General features: G+C 34.6%; 1 protein-coding gene across 2 annotated transcripts in view; it reads left to right on the forward strand.

Annotated features, from left to right (window-relative positions):
- The window catches only part of LOC150109422 (protein RER1-like), a 103,415-nt gene that overhangs the window by 15,930 nt on the left and 66,659 nt on the right, over window positions 1–20,826 (forward strand). For both annotated transcript variants that reach the window (XM_090408121.1, XM_090408128.1), the window contains exon 2: window positions 1,009–1,127. In XM_090408121.1, the coding sequence (XP_090264247.1) occupies window positions 1,056–1,127 (72 nt within the window). In that variant the 5' untranslated portion in view covers window positions 1,009–1,055. The remainder of the gene's footprint in view (window positions 1–1,008; window positions 1,128–20,826) is intronic.

Below are 20,826 nucleotides of genomic sequence, written 5' to 3' on the forward strand. Positions count from 1 at the left end.
CCAGGACACTATGGTAAAAGGGATGGCAAATTCACAGAGTTGTGAACAAAATCTTGAGCACATTCTCAAGATTCCATTCCATTAAAACATGAATTAAACATGTTTGTGCCAAGGAACAACCATTGTGTTTGCAACAAGAGAAATAAGGCTACATGTGGGTGGACTCACTTTATTGCCTGCTGAAGAGATCAGATTTAACTCATGAAACATCTTCCTTATGATCCAGTTATTTCCTAAATTTGAAGACCCATCTCAAGAGTATCTACTTTGAAAATGTTTAAAAGATCAAAGCAGAGGGAAGAGAATGGTTCTGAAACAACCTGAAAAAGTTTTATACTATAACAGTTTCTGTTCATATATTTATTATATATTATTATTGTATGGGCACTTCCATGGAGTACAAAGACTCATTGTGGGATGAGTCTGTCTTTTATACTAAAACATGTTACAGTGAAGGAAATGTATTGAAGGGGAAGATATTTATGTTGAGAAATAGTATATGAAAATTTAGACTTCAAACCATCTTGTTTCATTTCACTGACCTCGTCCATCACTGATTTGAGTGGTAAGTGAAGGCACCTTTGATACTTGGTAGCCCAGTGAATCCACACTCAGGGTTTGCTTTCAGATAGTAACCTGAAATGCCTGTAAATGTTAGTATTTATTTTACAATATTGCGTAAGTAAAAATCTGAAAGTTTGAAATGGAAAATGCATTTATAATTTGATTGAAGAAGTATATTACCACTGTCACTAGTGAAACAATTTGAATGCTACTTGCTTATCACTTTCCTGTTGATAAAAAGGGTTGTTATGATGCTTGTTGTGTTGTGACAGCATAGTATTGATAAAAGTATTGATAACTTATTATTAGGATGTTTTCAGGGTACAGGAGTAAGTTTTTTTTTAAGGTATTTGTAGCAACATCTAGTTAATATCTGGACATATAACAAGTTTTGTGGTAGACATGCTTTTTATTTGAAATTGTTAAATAGCTTTATTTTTTCAGAGATAAAGATTGTAATATATAGTCAGTGAATGTAGCAGATCATCAGAATGGTAGATACAGATAGTAGTGTTAGACCTAGGCCATCTGCTTTTACCTGTACAACACAGAAAATTTCCCAAGTAAGTTTATTTCAAAGAATTTGGAATGCTTATCTTTATTAAATATATTTAACTGCAATCCTTTGGATTTCATTGAAATTACAGTTTTAATGAACAAGACTGTGCTTTCATTTAAACATATTCAATGTCAGTTTTTTCTGATAGGATTTCGTGATAACTTATGTTGTTTAGATATCCGGGGATTATGGTTTGCAGCCTTTTTCTTTTATCCCAAATTTGTACATGTAATGTATAAATGTTTGTTTTCCAGAATGTTTTATGTTATTAGTGAAATTATGAATGTATTATTTAGCAGTCTCTAAGCAAGTTAGAAATTAAGCTATATTTATCCTAGAATCTCTGGAGTGTTACATTTCAACACCTTTGTGCTTTGTCATCATTAAATTCTGTATTCTCAAGGGATGTACATGAAAAGTTTACATTATTATCTACTTCCTATCTACAATTTTTCTCCAAATTACTCCACTATCTCTAATATTTCAGATCTTATTTTTCATCCTTCCTCAGTCTTTTTATTCCATCCTGGCATCAAGCACCTACTTTGATCTCTCCTCACGCATTCTGTTTGTGACCATACCACCTGTGATTTAGCCTCTGTTCACATTTCTGAATGCTAATATCACGTTTCTTCTTAATATCCTCATTTGTAATATGATTTCCCCATTGATGCCATCTGTTTTTTTTCTCAGAATGTTCACTGTGGTCTCCAGTCTTTGGTTAATTGTTTATTGTTAACTGTTTTTATTCAACTACATAAGTTAAAATTGCTTTGAATTCTGTCTTGTATAAACTACCATATTTGCTGGCATATAAGATGTACTTTTTTTCTTTGAAAATAGGTTTGAAAAACAGGGTGCGTCTTATACACCGATGCTCAGTTTTTTATTACTTACATTTCTGGAAATTTTCTCTATTCTAAGTTACGTGATTTCTTTCTTGTTTCCTTGCGGTGTGTGTGAGAGCATTCCAGTTACGTAGGGTTCAGTGGATGCACATGCCCTGTCATCGACGATCACAGCTGTGTTCCTGTTCGTTTTAAACTTTCCAATTGTTGACACACGGTTGTTGTTGAATGGTGATTAATTTCTGCCATTAAATTTTCTCTAAATTTCTTGGCAAATTATGGCTGAAAAACATCAGCATTGCTACAATATTGCATACAAGCTACATGTGATTGCATATGATAAAATTTGGTCTAGGCAGACTGTTGAAGAAGCCTGCCCTTGCTAGTATGGGATCAGTTTCGTTCTCACAGAACAGAAGATGTTAAAAATAAACTCAAGGAATTGAAAACTTTTCAATTCTAATATAATAAAAACAGTTCTAACTAGTCAGCTTCAACCTTTAGATGTCTGTATTAATAAACCATTTAAGGGATTTATGAAGAAGTGGAACAGCTGAATGCAGTCTTCAGATTTTGAGATTATGCCATCAGGAAGAAGGAAAAGGCTTAGCATTTCGCAAGTTCGTCAGTGGATCAAAGCTTCATACGATGCTGTGAAAACTGAGACAGTGGTTAAATCATTTAAGAAGTGTGACATTAGTAATGCACTGGATGGTACAAGGGCAATTTGTTGTGTGAGGACTCAGATTCTGAGTTAGAAGAGGTTTCAAGTATCTTTTCAATTAGCTCTGGAGATGAATTTCTGGGTTTTGATGAAGATTAAAAGGTGGGTACAAATACCTAATCTAACTCTTTAGTTAGATTAGGTATTTGTTGAAAGTAGAATTACTTATTATTTTATATTTGAAATACTGTAAATTCATTATAATATTCAGTGATAGTTTTTTCTCTAAAACAATGCATCTTATATGCCGGCAAATATGGTAATTTAGTGCTTTGATTAATTTCTCTTATTTCATATAAATTTCTTCAGTTGACCACTCCCCCTTCGAAGCCAGCTGTGCTTATTTTGTTGTCTAATTCTATATTAAATTTGCTCTCTTCACTAAAAATTGTGGTAAAATAGCTGAAATATTTTACCTGTTCTATAGGTTTGGCATTTAGGTTGTTTTCAGTGTTCCATGTACATAGTCTTTCTTTTAATGTTACATGGTAGTCAGCATTCCTAGTGAAGAATTTGTGGATACAAAAAAACATGTTGGAGTAATTATTTTATTTATATTAAGAAAATAACACTCAACGTTTTGACCTTTTTGTATTGAGGTCATCACCTGGAAAACATATATACTGGACACAAGCTATGTGACACTACACAAAAATAAGATAAATCTAAATGATTTGTTAATCATTACTTTAGCCTGACCTCTGTTAAAAAAATTTTTTTTTTAAAAATTGACCAGAAATTATCAAGTATGGATATATAAAAGCCTTGCAGTGGTTGCACTACATAGTTCAGAAGGCCTGAACAGAGGGACAAATTCCAGTTGGAGTAGAGCTCTCATAGTAACCATATATAAAAAGGCAAATAAAACAATGTGAGGATTGGAGATATTTCCCTACTGAGTGTTCCTGGTAAGATTTATGGAAGTATACTTGAGAAAAAGAGGGTGCTTAAGGGTCAAAGCTATGCAACTGAGAGGAGACCTCCACACAGCCTTCAAAGGAATGTGGAGAAACTTACCAAGTCTTCTGACCTAACGTCCAATCCTCTCCTTCTCATGGTGCATGTTAGGTATCTACCTGGATACTGAATGGACAAGGATGGGCTGGCAATTTGGGATTTAGCTGACCAAATTGCATTCTTATTGGCCTCAACCAAAATTTCAAATGATGGTACAACATGACAGAATTTCATGCCGGCTGGGGCATCACCCGGTTAAACAAGGCCTCCATTGTTTTCACCAGGGAACCAGGGCAAACAGCAAAAAGTCATCTACTGGAACAAATCTTAAAACTTACCCCAACTTAACATCACCAGAGTTCAAGATCGGTACTATTAACATAAGAAGTCTGAATGGCAAAGAAATAGGGCTAGCTGAGGAATCGAATTTATTACTTTAACCCTGTTAAGGTTAAAGTAATAATTTACGAGAATTTATCACTTTAAAGTCAATAATTTACGAGAATTTATCACTTTAACTAGTAATTATTAATAACTCCTAGAGGAGTCCGGTAAATATAATAAAAACACGTTTCATAAAAAATATTTTATTTAATAGCAGAAAAAGTTGGTTTAAAATACCATATTTTGTACCTAATTTATATAGGTTTTCATTCTCAATAGAAATTATGACAGCTATAATATTCCGGTTATCGATTAGGCTAGGTTAGTTTATAATGATTTCTGATTTCATTGAGTGCAAAAGAAGTACTGCACTTTTTTTATTTGAAAATAGGTCTGAAAAACAAGGTGCGTCTTATACGCCAATACTCAGTTTTTTATTACTTTCATTTCTGGAAATTTTCTGTTCCAAGTTACGCGATTTCTTTCTTTCTTTCTTGCTTCCTTGCAGTGTGTGAGAGCATTCCAGTTACGTTAATTATGTATTCCAGTTACTGCAATACATTCTAGTATTCCAGTTATGGATAGATAACATTTGGTCTAGGTGCTCTCGTGGACTGTTGAAGAAGCCTGCCCTGCTAGTATGGGATCAGTTTTGTTCTCACAGAAAAGATGTTAAAAATAAACTCAAGGAATTGAAAACTCAGTTAGCTGTAGTTCCAGGTCTAACTAGTCAGTTTCAACCTTTAGATGTCTGTATTAATAAACCATTTAAGTTATTTATGAAGGAGAAGTGGAACAGCTGGATGCAGTCTTCAGATTTTGAGGTTACACCATCAGGAAGAAGGAAGAGGCCTCGCATTTGAGTGGGTCAAAACTTCATGGGATGCTGTGAAAACTGATACAGTGGTTAAATCATTTAAGAAGTGTGGCACTAGTAATGCACTGGATGGTGTAGATGACACTTTATTGTATGAGGACTCAGATTAGAAGAGGTTTCAAGTGTCTCTTCATTTAGCTCTGGAGATGAATTTCTGGGTTTTGACGAAGAAGATTAAAAGGTGGATACTCTTTCCTAGTTAGATAGCAGACCTACTTATTACTTTATATTAGAAATACCGTAAAGTCATTATAATATTCAGTGATAAAGTTTTTTTCCTAAAAAAAATGTGTACAAAAAAGGGGATGAGTCTTATATGCCGGCAAATATGGTACTTCCGTTACTTTTTTCATTAAAACTAACCTAACCGATTGCAATATTTGGAAACCTTGACCACATAAATTAGAATATTTTGTACCTAATTTATATAGGTTTTCATTCTCAATAGCCTAGCCTAACCGGATAGGTTAGTTTATAATGAAAAAAGTAACTAAAGTACTTCTTTTGCACTCAATGAAATCAGAATTCATTATAAACTAACCTAATCTAACTTTACCGATAAAGGTTAGGTTAGATTAGGTTAGTTTATAATATTAGCTGTTATAATTTCTATTCAGAATGAAAACCTATATATAAAACCTATAAACATAGTTTTTATTACATTTACTAGACTCCTCTAGGAATTATTAATAAATACCGGTTAAAGTGATTAATTCTCGTAAATTATTCACTTTAACCGTAATAACCCCCCTATTGGCTTAAATCAAAATTTCAAATGATGGTAGAACATGACAGAATGCTGGGGCGTCGCCCAGTTAAACAAGGCCTCCCGTTGTTTTCGCTAGAGAACCAGGAACAGCGAAAAGTCAGCTACTGGAACAAATCTTAAAACTTACCCCCAACTCAACATCACCATAGTTCAAGATCAGTGCTATTAACATAAGAAGCCTGAATGGCAAAGAAATGGAGCTAGCTGAGGAATTGGATAAGTACCAGATCGACATAATAGGAGTGACTGAAACAAAAAAAAAGACAAAAAATGGTGAGATCTTTCTGAGCAATAAATACAAAATGTTATATTCAGGCAATGACAATCAAGGAAAAGAAGGAGTAGCCATAGTATTCAACACAAAATACGAGGCTAATCTTCTTGAATGGCAGGCAGTCTCAGGTAGAGTGATGTGGGTAAACTTGAGTATGAGACTTATTTGTGCCTATGGTCCCACAGAAGGTTTTACTAAGGTAGAAGTGGAGAAATTTTTTTGAGGCTTTACAGAAAGCAACTGACACAATGAAAACTTGGTTCTTGTTGGGGATCTAAATAGCAGAATAGCATATGATTGTCAGACATACAAAAATATTTTGAGAAAATTTGAAGAAAAGATTAAAGCTAATAATGGCAAATACCTGTTGGATTTCTGCTCAGGACATGGACTGGTTATTACTAACACAATGTTCCAACATAAAAATGTGCACAAATTCACATGGAGAGAAGAGGCAAGGAATAAGAAAAGTCTCATCGACTATGTTATTGTTGATAGTGAGGTTTTCCCATCAGTGCATGATACCAGAGTGTACAGAGGATTTGAAATTGGAAGTGATCACCATTTAGTCTTGAGCAGGATAAAATTGAATTTCATGTTGAAAAGAAGAATATATATAAGAAAGTTTTAAAGAGAATAAAAGTTGAGCAACTCTCATATGTGAACTGTAGACTAAAATACACAATATTATTCAAGAAAAAATGAAAGAGTTTGAGAGCAGGAACCAAACCTTGGAGATTCAGTGGCAAGCCCTGAAATAAACACTGATTGATTCAGCCAGAGAGGCATGTGGTGAGGTTGTGTGCAAGGATAAAAAAATCAGAACTCCATGGTGGACACAGGAAGTTAAAGAGACAGTGAAGGAAAAGAAGAAAGCATATCAAAAGTTTCTGGCAAATAAGTCAGCTTGTGCTCTTAGAGAATACAGAGACAAATGTAAGAAAGCTAAACACTGTAAAACTGGCTAAACAAAAAGTCATGGTAGGACTTTGGCAAGAACATAGAAAATAAATATCAAGAAGTCTCCAAGATATTCTGGAGGTTGTTGAAGAAGCTCAGAAATGGAGGAAAAAGTGCTGTAAAAGGAATTAGAGATGATAGAGGTGACATGAAAACAGTTGAAAAAGATATCCTTGAAGGATGGAGTAATTACTTTGAAAAACTTAAATGAAACAAGCAGTGTTGACAGCACAGTGATTAAAAAAAAAAAAAAAAAAAAAAAAAAAAAAAACACTGATCAGGCATGCAGTCAGGAATACATATCCATACTTGAAGTAGAAAAAGCCATCAAAAGCCTGAAATGTGGAAAGGCATCAGGAGTAGATGATATTTGACCAGAAATGCTCAAGTATGGAGGTATAAAAGTCATACAGTGGCTACATTGCATAGTTCAGAAGGCCTGGACAGAGCGGCGATTTCCAGAAGATTGGAGTAGAGCATTCATAGTACCCATATATAAAAAGGGAAATAAAACTGAATTGTGAGAATTGCTGAGGCATTTCATTACTGAGTGTTCCTGGTAAGATATATGCAAGTATACTTGAGAAACGGTTGAGAAGGATTGTGGAAGAGATGCTTGATGAAGATCAAGCTGGATTCAGGCCAAATAGAGGCTGTCAGATTTTCACTTTACATCAGATAGTTGAGAAATCGTGGTTTTGTAGATCTGGAAAAGGCATATGACAAGGTGCCAAGAGAGAAGTTATTCCAAACGCTACAGTTATATGGTGTTAATGGGGCATTATATCAAGCAATATTTATGTTGGATCCTACTTTCTACTCCGATGTATATTCTAGCTGATGACTGATTCCACATTTGAACACAGAGAAAATTTATTTTTAACTGCTCCACTCTGTGTTCTAATTTGCATAAGCAAATTAGAACACAACGTTGTGAAATCAACTATCAGCTAACACAATATTGTTATCAACTTAATTCAGGTCGAAATTCTCCTTATTATATATAGGGTTCCTGCTAAGATCCGAACTATTTTAATGAGCGGTGCAATGAAAGAAATCAGGCAAACACAAGCTTCAACTCAAACAAAATTATTTAATGTTTTAACACATAAATTTACATTAAAATAAGGATTTCTGATTGGGATATTAATGGGGCATTATATCAAGCAATATTTATGTTGGATCCTACTTTCTACTCCGATGTATATTCTAGCTGATGACTGATTCCACATTTGAACACCGAGAAAATTTATTTTTAACTGCGCCACTCTGTGTTCTAATTTGCATAAGCAACGTTGTGAAATCAACTATCAGCTAACACAATATTGTTATCGACTTAATTCAGGTCGAAATTCTCCTTATTATATATAGGGTTCCTGCTAAGATCCGAACTATTTTAATGAGCGGTGCAATGAAAGAAATCAGGCAAACACAAGCTTCAACTCAAACAAAATTATTTAATGTTTTAACACATAAATTTACATTAAAATAAGGATTTCTGATTGGGATAATACAATTAAGAACGAATAGGTTTTCATTAAAATATTAGTAATTTCCTCAACTGAGTATATCATTTATGATTAGAATTTATGCATATAAATTCTACTCTTCTTATTATCCAAGATTCCAAATTCAATTTCACTCTGAACAAAGCTATCATTCAATGTACTTCAAATATTGATTCAGTTTAACTATTCAGAGCAATCACAATGCTTAATTCATCTAACATTCATTAAGCAACCTTTAAGTTTATCAGTCTAACATAATAGTTCTCAGAAAATTCAGTCTCAAATTTACATTGCGTTTTCTTGTAACAGGCTTCTTTGTATCACACATTCAATCTTGAACTATTAATTCAGAGATACTTCATATATTACATTTACAAGGAAATGTTTCACTGTATCACACATTCAGTCTTAATTTCAGCAATATGAACTATATCATGTTCTCCAGAAACAAGCTTTGCTACTTCACACGGGGCATAGAAAAGATATCCTTACTGGTATAGACAGTATAGCTTCCTCATTATCGAGAATCCTGGAAATCCTTGGTTCTTGAGAACACACAAATATTATAGAATCCTGGGTTTCAGTAACTGATTAGTTAACTCGGGAGAATTTATCTTCTTACTCGCAATTGCTTAACTTTCAATATTTCTTACTCATTCTTATTATCCTTTCGTCCAACGCTATCCTTCTGCGAGACGATAGGGATTTATAAAAGAATAAAAGCTCGAAGAAGGATAAGTCAAAATTCAGAGCGGTTCCCAGTCCTTCCTACTCCGTTCAACCCCAGGTTATTTCTCCCCCTCTTCTTGTGTCACTTCTTTTTTATATACTACACATGACATCCTTTTGCATCAAAATCTGGTTCGAACTGGTTTTGTTGATACTGAACTGGCTTCTTGCATACTGTATAATAACTCACGATAAGTCACGCGCTGGCCAAAATTAACATAATTTCTCACAACAACCAATCAAGTCTTATTTTGTAGAATTTTTTGGATACATTTCACTAATACCATAAAAGGATTGCACAATTCACATTTTTTATCTCTGTATCAGTAGCATTAATCTCATAATATACAAGCGATATTTAATACATTATTGCTATATGACAAAGTGCCAAGATAAAAGCCATTCAAAATGCTACAGTTATATGGGGCATTATATCAAGCTCAACTTAGTCTTTATTTGAGTTGTAAGTCAGCAGTTAGAATTCAAGGAAGCACAGGAAGATGCTTTAATGTTAAATCTGGTGTGAGACAAGGATGTACATTATCCCCTCTGTTATTCATTATCTATATGGATCACATTATGAAGGAAAGTGGTATTAAACATGATATCAGAATTGGTGATGTTAATGTCAGCTCTTTGCTTTATGTTGACGATGTTATACTTCTAAATAAATCTGCTACAAGTTTCCAAGATTCCCTGAGTAAATTGAATAACTGTTGTAATAGATATGGTATGAAGGTCATCAATAACAAGACAAAAACAATGAAAATAGGCAGAAGCATTGAAAATATCAACTGCATTGTGAATGGAGAACCTATTGAACAAGTGATACATTTCAGCTACTTTGGCATGATTTTTAATGAAGATGGTAAATTAGATATGGAAATAGACAACAAAATCACCAAAGCTGGTGTTGCAGGAAGTCAAATTTATATGGAAAAAAAACAAAAAGAGAAATTAGTCAAAACACTAAATTAGCTGTATACAAGACAGTGTTCAAACCAATTTTAACTTATGGATCTGAGAGCTGGGTTAGAAATAAAACACTTAACCACAGATATGAGAGTCTGTCCTGAGAAATATTAGAGGAGTGAACAGATGGCATCAGTGGCAATATCATATTAAAACAAGGATATTAGGAAAAACTTCACATTGTTATTATTCAGGAATGTGTTTGCAGAGTTAATCTCAGGTGGTATGGTCACTTAAACAGTATGGGAGAGGAAAGATTAGCAAAACAAGTGTTCTCTGCCAGGTTGGCAAGGAAAAAGACCCAGAGGAAGACCAAGATATAGGTGGATTGATACAGTAAAAATTTCTTAGAAGACTGAAAATGTAAGATCTGATAATATTGGAGTCTTGACAGATAACAGATTAATTTGGTGGAAAATTATTGATAGGAAGTTAGTAATAATGTAAGTTTTCATTAGTACTATCATAATATCCCGTACACTCTGAGGGTATATGTCAGCAATTTGATAATGAAAAATATTATTAAATAAAATATATACAAAAATATAAATCAATTCACAAAATAAAATAAATTTTTAATACATATCAGTATAATAATATACAGATGATAAAAAAAGAGTTTTATAGTGGAACTACATTAAAAATTTTCTATAGTCCTCTCATATTAAGGTTTTCTTGTGTTTGGGATTGTTCTGGATGCTTTATGGGTTGAAGATGGGTCCTCCATATTCTTGGAATATTAATCCATCATTCTTGTTTAGATTTAGATGATGTTTCAGCATCTCACAGGCTTCATTGAACTTTCTTTCAAACCAGGTTTTGATGCTGTGTAGGCACTTGGTGCCTTTCCAGTTGATTCTGACATGTTTGAAGTGCATGATTTGACAGGCCTGTTTTACCATAGTGGAGGAATTTAATGTGGCGTTTATGTTTGTCTTTTCTTATTGGGATGATGCACCCCGTTTCCCTTATGTAGGGTAGATTGCAGGTGCACTGAATTTTGTAAACCCCTGGGTGAGTGGGTAGGGTATTGAAGAGGATCTTTGGATGAGCTGAGTAAATTTTTTAATTTTGTAGGAGGTTTGAAGATTGCCTTAATATTGAACATATTCACGTAGTGTTCTATTTTTCTGATATGCCCCTAATTAATGTATGGTATGGGTATAGCATACTTGGAATCTTTTTTGCTTTTAATGGTATTTTCGTGGAGGAGAGGATCTTGCGAACTGTTCTTTTATTGTAGTAATTTTTTATAAACGTTTCATTAATAATTGCATATTCTTTGTTCAGTGCCTGCTCATTGGAGCATACTGTTGGGCTCTGTTTGAGGGTGTTGATGAGTTTTTGTGTTGCATGGTGGTATGTATTGGCCTGTGTGTGTAGCTTTGCGGTAGACCATGAATGAAAGATAGCCTGTATGACAAGCTTGTGTATAAATGGAAGAGAGTTATTGTTTTCAGTCTCAGTGGTAAATTGGATACATTTGTGTTGTTTATTCAGGTGTCTTAGGACCATATTTAATGTTTTGTAACTGTGGGGCCAAATAGCAAAAACATCGTATTAACATATCTGAGGCTGACTTTGGGCTTTAGGCTTGCTGAATCTAGAGCTTCTTGCTTTGAAGTCTTCCATGTAAAAGTTAGCTAGTGGGCGGGGTGAGCTGTACCTTCTTTTTGTAGGTAGAAATTATTTTGCCACACAAAATACCCAGAGTGGAGTACATGGGCAAAGAGGAAGAGGGCTATGAAATCGGGTGGAAACATCTTCTATACGAGAAGAATAGTATCATTAATTAGGACATTAGTGGAAACTAACATCCTGAAAAGGGCAGTTATGTCAAAGCTGACTAATAAATCTTTGTTGTTGAGTATGATGTTTCTAATTTTGTTTATGAAGTGTTGTGTATTTTTTATGTAGGAAGGGGAATGATCTACCAACTCCATAAGTGTAGCCACTAGTTTCTTGGCTAAGTGATAATTGGGCTGTAGATTCCTTCGACTATCGGATGTAGTAGTGTTTTTTTTTGTGTGTGTATTTTAGGCAGGCCATAAATTAACTGTTTCCTCTGAAGATGTGATCACTGACTTGATTAATTCTGTTTTCTTCTTGATGTGGTTTATAGAGTTGTAGTCAGCACCTGCATCTAGTATTTTTCTTGTGTGTGCAATTAATGTTCGGCGTTTTCCAAAAAAGTTTTTTTTGAATAAAGTGTGAATAAAACAAACAGGAAATGAAAAACAAATGAAAACTGTTTTACAGTATAATGTTACCTACGGATTAGTCCTGCTTATACAGTTTTTTTTTTTTTTTTTTACACAGAACTCAACAATTAATCATAAGTTTATTTATGATACGTCAAAAAAATAAAGAACTAATTTAGGTATATTTTTGTAAATTTTAATCAAAAATGACTGTGATATAATCGGGTCCAGGATACAATTTCAGAATTTATTTATTCGTTTCCGGGAAGATCTGAAGGGGTCCAAACGGAAGACAACGTACATTCATAATCATATGTACCATTCGTTGTTTGTTTAAACTCTTATCTCATATTTTTTGACATCTTTTCGGCGCTTTTCTTCTGTGGCGCCTGTGTATATTGCACACATCACACACTCCACCAGCCGGGCCTGGTTGTAGTTTACCATTTGGTACGTGTTGTGGTTGGATACCAGTTGGTTAATTTTTTCAAGGTATGCTACCTGATCACGAACAATGGCAGCATTGCCTTTATCCGCTTTAGTAATAACAATGTCTTGGTTATTTCTTGGTTGTTGTTGAGTATGATGTTTCTAATTTTGTTTATGAAGTGTTGTGTATTTTTTATGTAGGAAGGGGAATGATCTACCAACTCCATAAGTGTAGCCACTAGTTTCTTGGCTAAGTGATAATTGGGCTGTAGATTCCTTCGACTATCGGATGTAGTAGTGTTTTTTTTTGTGTGTGTATTTTAGGCAGGCCATAAATTAACTGTTTCCTCTGAAGATGTGATCACTGACTTGATTAATTCTGTTTTCTTCTTGATGTGGTTTATAGAGTTGTAGTCAGCACCTGCATCTAGTATTTTTCTTGTGTGTGCAATTAATGTTCGGCGTTTTCCAAAAAAGTTTTTTTTGAATAAAGTGTGAATAAAACAAACAGGAAATGAAAAACAAATGAAAACTGTTTTACAGTATAATGTTACCTACGGATTAGTCCTGCTTATACAGTTTTTTTTTTTTTTTTTTTACACAGAACTCAACAATTAATCATAAGTTTATTTATGATACGTCAAAAAAATAAAGAACTAATTTAGGTATATTTTTGTAAATTTTAATCAAAAATGACTGTGATATAATCGGGTCCAGGATACAATTTCAGAATTTATTTATTCGTTTCCGGGAAGATCTGAAGGGGTCCAAACGGAAGACAACGTACATTCATAATCATATGTACCATTCGTTGTTTGTTTAAACTCTTATCTCATATTTTTTGACATCTTTTCGGCGCTTTTCTTCTGTGGCGCCTGTGTATATTGCACACATCACACACTCCACCAGCCGGGCCTGGTTGTAGTTTACCATTTGGTACGTGTTGTGGTTGGATACCAGTTGGTTAATTTTTTCAAGGTATGCTACCTGATCACGAACAATGGCAGCATTGCCTTTATCCGCTTTAGTAATAACAATGTCTTGGTTATTTCTTTATTTCGTAAAGATTTAAGGATTAATTTTTCTGCTTTAGTTCAATTACAACTTCGCTGTTTATTGGAATTTAGTGTGTTGATGTTTCCATCTGTATTTTATCAGCTATATTGGAGGGGAGGGATGCCAGACCTCTTTCAGTGTGGTATATGAAGTCTAGTTTGTGTACTGACCTTGGTGTGATGGCTTCTTTTGCAGAAGTGGAGTTCTCTCTCGTTAAGATTGTAGTTTTGGATATGTTGATAACTTGGTTGTGGTCAGTTGGTGGTTGTTGCTCCTTACTTTGCTTATTTGTGATTGGTTCCTCCTCTGGACATGACATCCAGATTGTTGCATTCTTTGCTGTTTCAGTTTTTGAAACTTCGCTATTAGTTTTCTTTGTTTTTATATAACACTTGCTGTATATTTTATATAAAGCATGTGTTTTATATTTTTATTATATCTTTATATTTTTGTATATATTTGATTTAGTAATATTTTTATTTGACTTTTCTTTTTTTACCAGAGGTCACGCTATGGTAAACGATTGACAAAGCATTTAAATTTATCTTACTTTTTTGTAGTGTCGTAACTCGGTCTCCTGTGCATATGTATGTTTTTTTGATGATTACCTCAATACAGAGGTTGAAATGTCTAGTGTTATTTTCTTAATAATAAGTAATTACCCCAACATGTATGTACTTAGCCTGTCTTTTTATTTCTGATTTTCCTGCTAAATTTGTTACAGCAGTTATTTAGTTAAAGAATCCTACAGAACTTATGTTTAATTAATTTATCACTGTGAGACATCTTCATAAAGTAAAGAGCTGAGATTAACATCTCCAGTTTTGATACAGGTTTAATGTTACTTCATAATGCGATCTATAAAATGCTCCCTAAAGGTTTGAGGAATTTGATCATTAAAAAAAAAACTAGTTTCAACAGTCTTTTTCGAAGTAGTCTCCTTGGGCATGTATGCAGATATCCCAGCAGTTTTCCATGATTCCATGCATCCTTGGAAGTCCTCAAGCATGACTGTGTTGAGCATCTCCTCGGTCATGTCACAATGATGTCCTAACATTGGAATTTTATCTTGAAAAACAGGTAAAAGTTATGGGGTGAGTGGGAGGATGGGAAATGACTGTCATGTTTTTGGAAGTCAGGAACTGTCAAACAGTGAGTGATGTGTGGTAGGTCCATTGTCATGGTGGAGAACCCAGATCAGAATGTTTGAGAGATCATAGAATCTTACAAACATCATGGATAGTTTGCCTACTATCTACAAAGATAGTCTTTCACACTTTTATGGTTTTTCCCAGTGTCGACTATGCTTGTCAACAGTCTTCCTGAATGATTATTGTTGTCTACAGATGCTTGTCTGTTGACAACTCAAAAATGCATCTTCGTAGCTTGTCAGATGTTGACATACTGATTCATAAAGGGTACTGCTCTATCCTTAAAGCAGCAGAAGGCCATAATGCAACCTGTTTGCATGTGTTATTCAAATTCCCTGAACTTTTGGGTAGCATCTTATGTAGATAATGAATAAGTGTATATCAAGACTGTATGAAGCTGTCCAGACTTCTTACTTCAGTAAGAATTTTAATTGATTTTATTTATAATTTTTTTGCAAAATTAATTCAGCACATGGGACAATGTCAGTAGAATATGAAATCAGCAGTTAAAGGGTAAAACTATGAAAGTACTAAACTAGAATGGGCAGTTATATCAAAAATGATTAATGGACAGTCATACAAAAATCTAGAACCAAGACAAATACTGCTAAAATTAACAACAACATCTGAGCTCAAAGAGTCTTTTTCAAATTTAGCAAAACTAGCTGCTGTTGGACTGGCCATAACTGTGAGCAGATCTGAATGTGAAAGGGGTTTCTCTGCATTAACACGTTCATTGCCAAGCTGAAAATTGGAATTTCGTGTGGTGGCCAAATTTTTTTTACTTGATAGTGACGTCCATGCGATAACGCATGATCGCCCACCCGATGAGAGCTCGCATCACGCGATATCGCGTGATTAACAATGAACGTGTTAAAAAAGAAAAAAAAACTGTATGAGGAATCGCATCAATCAGAACACTCTAAATAATCTGATGCTGATTTCACTGGAGGGAAACCAGATCCAGCAGATTTTAATTATGAAAAAGCTGCTGACAACTGGGCTTCTAATAAGAAGAGAAGAATTAATGTATAGAATTTTAAGCTGTGAGCATTACAAGGTTTTTCATTACTTAATGAGAAAATAAGAAAAATCCTAGTCTTGTTTGTTATAATTACTATATAAAATATTATCCTTGTTTGAAGTAATTCCTAATAAAATTATTATTTTAATTTATAAAAAAAGATCTTTCTTAACTCATTCAAAATTTTTGTACGCCCGACTAATGCTTTATTCCACCCAGCTGGTAAAAAATTTCTGGGGAGAACACTGTAGTGTTTAGGCCTCGCAACCATATAATGCAATGCTCCATATGTATATTTTCACTAGCCTTTTTTTTTTGAGCTGGGTGCTAATCCCTTTACTGGTAAAAATGTTTCTTCTGTTGTAGAATGCCTTTTTAGCCAAGATTATTCGTGCTTTAATATTTGATTGGTTTCTTCCATCTTTGATAAGGCTTCCAAGATATTTAAAAGAGGATACGTGTTGTATTAGGTTATTTATTTCTAGGTTTATTTTCATTGGATTTGCTTTACTTGTAATTAATAGTTTTGCTTTCTTATAATTAATTTTTAGGCTGTACTGTGTGAAAATTTCTTCCTTCTTTGTCAGAGTGGATTTCAGTTTGTCTTTGTTATCAGCTATAACTGCTATATCATCTGCAAACTGTAGCCAGTTAATATCAATTCCATTTATCTTAATTCCTGTTTCTATTAGTTCTTTCAATTTATTATTGCATCTTCAATGCAAAGATTAAACAGTATGAGTGAAAGGGAGACCCCTGTCTTACACCTCTGTGTTCTTGCTATTGCAGTTTTTGTTTTATTGCTGGCTGTTTCTATTAGGGCTTCTTGGTGCTTGTAAAGATTAAGTATGAGCCTTCTATCTCTCCAATCTACCTTTATTATTTTTAGTAGGCGAAACATTTGGTTCCAGTCAATGCTATCAAAGGCTTTCTCCAAGTCAAGAAAGACTATCAGGCTAGTTTGCTTGTGTAGAGGCTTAAGTGCTGTGAGGACATTATGTTGGAGGTTTAATGGACTTTTTACAGCACTCACAAAGAATTAAATTAGAATTTAATACTTCCTATATTTCGTCCTAGTCACTAGGACATCTACGGGGATTACAAAGACAATTAATGTAACATGCACACAAAAACTTACAATACTAAGCCCAACCACGTGGGTGACAATAAAGTCCTATCTAGGTGGATCGCCCTCTAAGGGCAGTTGTAGGTGGCCTGGAATGTAAGGTGGGACCTCTGGCGATGACTGTTTCCCAAATCTTCGGAAGCTTAATGCAACCGTATTTGTTAAGATTTGGTTGGTTTTTGAGAGCTGCTGCTGCTTCTAAGAAAAGTCTCTCTTTCTTGAATTTGCTGTGGTGGAGCATGGTGGTTTTTTTCCATGATACTCTGTGGGTGGTGTCCAAAACATGGTCAGCCAAGCCTGAATGGCCATAGTTGTGTTTAACGATGTACGACTTGTGTTCCTCTAGGCGAATGGATGCTTATCTGCCTGTCTGTCCAAAGTACGCAAGCTTACAGGAACAGGGTACTTTGTAAACTCCAGGCAGAGAGAGAGGAGGGAGCTGATCTTTCGTAGAACGGATAAGGGTAGCCAGTTTGCGGTAGGGCTTATATGCTGTGTGTAGGTTATACTTTTTTAGTATCTTAGCTATTTTTTCCGAAGTGCCACGGATGTAGGGTATGGTGATGGCATTTTTAAATTCTTGTTGATGAGAGGGACGGGGAATGGGGGAGGAATTGATTATTTTTTTGATATTGTGTTCGCCACCAATGCACCGTGTTACAGACTGTCTAAACAGCTGGCCAACTCTCTGTCCCCCCTCACCGGAAATTCAGCTTCCTATATAAAAAACTCTACTCACTTTAAAGCCCTCACAGAAAATTTAACCTTGAATAATACAGACATATTAGTAAGCTTTGATATCTCCTCCTTGTTTACTAATATTCCCTTAACTGACACTTTATCTCTCTTAGAAAACGTTTTTCCCCCTGACATCTTAGATCTCTTTTCCTTTGCCATCAACTCTGGGTATTTTGCTTGGAATAACAAAATCTACAAGCAGATAGAGGGAACCGCCATGGGCTCACCCCCCCCCCCTTGCCAATTTCTATATGGAAGATTTCGAAAAACGAGCCATAGACTGCCCCACTCAAACCTTCTATCTGGCTAAGATATGTAGATGATGTGTTCTCTATTTGGCCTCATGGCCCAGACACGTTAGATTCCTTCCTTGGTCATCTCAATAGCCTACATCCAAGAATCCAGTTTACTATGGAAAAGGAAAAGAACAATTGTTTACCCTTCCTAGACACCTTAGTCACGCTCCTGCCTAATGATACACTTGCCTTCACTGTATACAGAAAACCCACACACACAGGCAGATACATTCACAAACTCTCCCACCACCACCCCTCACAACAATATGGCATCATTAAAACCCTTACCAAGAGAGCCCACAATCTTTGTTCCAGTGGAACCGCCCTCACTACTGAGCTTAACCACATACACAGAACTTTCCTCTCCAATGGCTACAGCGAACACAATATCAAAAAAATAATCAATTCCTCCCCCCATTCCCCGTCCCTCTCATCAACAAGAATTTAAAAATGCCATCACCATACCCTACATCCGTGGCACTTCGAAAAAAATAGCTAAGATACTAAAAAAGTATAACCTACACACAGCATATAAGCCCTACCGCAAACTGGCTACCCTTATCCGTTCTACGAAAGATCAGCTCCCTCCTCTCTCTCTGCCTGGAGTTTACAAAGTACCCTGTTCCTGTAAGCTTGCGTACTTTGGACAGACAGGCAGATCAGCATCCATCCGCCTAGAGGAACACAAGTCGTACATCGTTAAACACAACTATGGCCATTCAGGCTTGGCTGACCATGTTTTGGACACCACCCACAGAGTATCATGGAAAAAAACCACCATGCTCCACCACAGCAAATTCAAGAAAGAGAGAGTTTTCTTAGAAGCAGCAGCAGCTCTCAAAAACCAACCAACTCTTAACAAATACGGTTGCATTAAGCTTCCGAAGATTTGGGAAACAGTCATCGCCAGAGGTCCCACCTTACATTCCAGGCCACCTACAACTGCCCTTAGAGGGCGATCCACCTAGATAGGACTTTATTGTCACCCACGTGGTTGGGCTTAGTATTGTAAGTTTTTGTGTGCATGTTACATTAATTGTCTTTGTAATCCCCGTAGATGTCCTAGTGACTAGGACGAAATATAGGAAGTATTAAATTCTAATTTAATTCTTTGTGAGTGCTGTAAAAAGTCCATTAAACCTCCAACATAACAGGCTAGTTTGATTCTTCTCAAATCGTCTTTTGATAACTGTTCTTAGACATAGGATTGCTTCTCTTGTCCCCTGCTGTTTTCCGAATCCAAACTGGTCATTGCCAATATACTCTTCTTTGTTTTTCTCTGTTAGTCTTTTTTTTTTGTATAATTTTTAGTAGTATTTTCGAAGCATGTGGTATTAAGCTTATTGTTCAATGATTTTCACACTTGTTTGCATTATTTACTTTAGGAATGGGTATGATAGAACATTGTGTAAAGTTTTTGGGAATGATCTCTGTTTCATATATATCCTTTATGATCTTGAAAAGGTATGACTTAGTTATGTTTCCTGAATATTTTATTAATTCTGAGGGGATGTAATTCGTTTAGTGCCCATTCAAATTCATCTTTTAGTATAGTTGGACCAATTTCTTCCACATCAAGTCTTGTTTTATCTTCTATAGCCTTGGCATCTAGATCTCGCTAATCCGAACCTATAGTCTGAACCCTCCAGTAATCCGAACTGTGGTTTGAAAGAGGGAAAAAAAGTGTTATTTATTATTATTATTTTTATTTAATAATTATTATTTTAACTATTATTATTTATTTTATTATTATTACAATACAGTATAACTACAATGATACACAAAAAGAGGAAATTCAAAACGTGCATAATTTTCTTAAAAATTTAAATCCAGATGTTGAAATTTCACAAACAGATATTATGGAATGGATTACAGGTAGAACCAAAAGTGAATTTGAAATCAAATCAGATGCTGAAATTATAAATATGACTCTACAGAATGAATTAGAAGATGATGATGACGATAAAGAACTCGAAGGGAAAAAAAAGTAAAACACGAAGAGGCAGTTAACAGTTTTAATATGTGTATAGAATGGACTAAGCAGAATGATACGGCATTCCATAAAATTTTATTGCTAATGCAGCTCCGAGAATAAGCATTCAAAAAAAGTTTAGCTTCCAAGAAGCAAAAGAAAATCAGTGACTTTTTTTACAAATAAATAAAAAAAAAAAAAACTTTTTTGTGTGTTATTTTGTAAAATGTTTTTTGTGTTGTGTACAAGAAAGTGATATTTTTTACCAAATTAAGTTATGTACCGAACTATGCAATTTTATTAAATCAGAATCCTCAACAATACAGATACCTACAAACTTAATTTTTAAGTTTTACATTACAGTATAGTAGCTTTTTTTTTTTTTTCTATCAGTTACTTCATTTATTTACAGAATTAAATTGATGTACCTTTAGAATCTGATTATTTTTTTCTTAAACGCTAGTTATTGTTCTCTCTTGGGGGGAAAATTTGCTAATCCGGACGAGCATGGTTTTTATTAGTTTGGATTAGCAAGATATCACCGTATATAGATAGTACTTCTTCCATCTTTCTGAAATTTCTTCCTTATCTATAAGTATGTTCCTTTGTTTATTTTTGATAATTGTACTTCTTGTCTTGTTAGCTTATTCCTTTTATAATGTTATAAGCTTTATCAATTCTCCCAGTCTTTGTTAGATCTTCTATTTC

The sequence above is a fragment of the Typopeltis vanoorti genome, chromosome 2 (assembly GCF_054136105.1).
Source record: "Typopeltis vanoorti isolate ZY-2024b chromosome 2, IOZ_Tvanoo_1.0, whole genome shotgun sequence".
Lineage (NCBI taxonomy): Eukaryota > Metazoa > Arthropoda > Arachnida > Uropygi > Thelyphonidae > Typopeltis > Typopeltis vanoorti.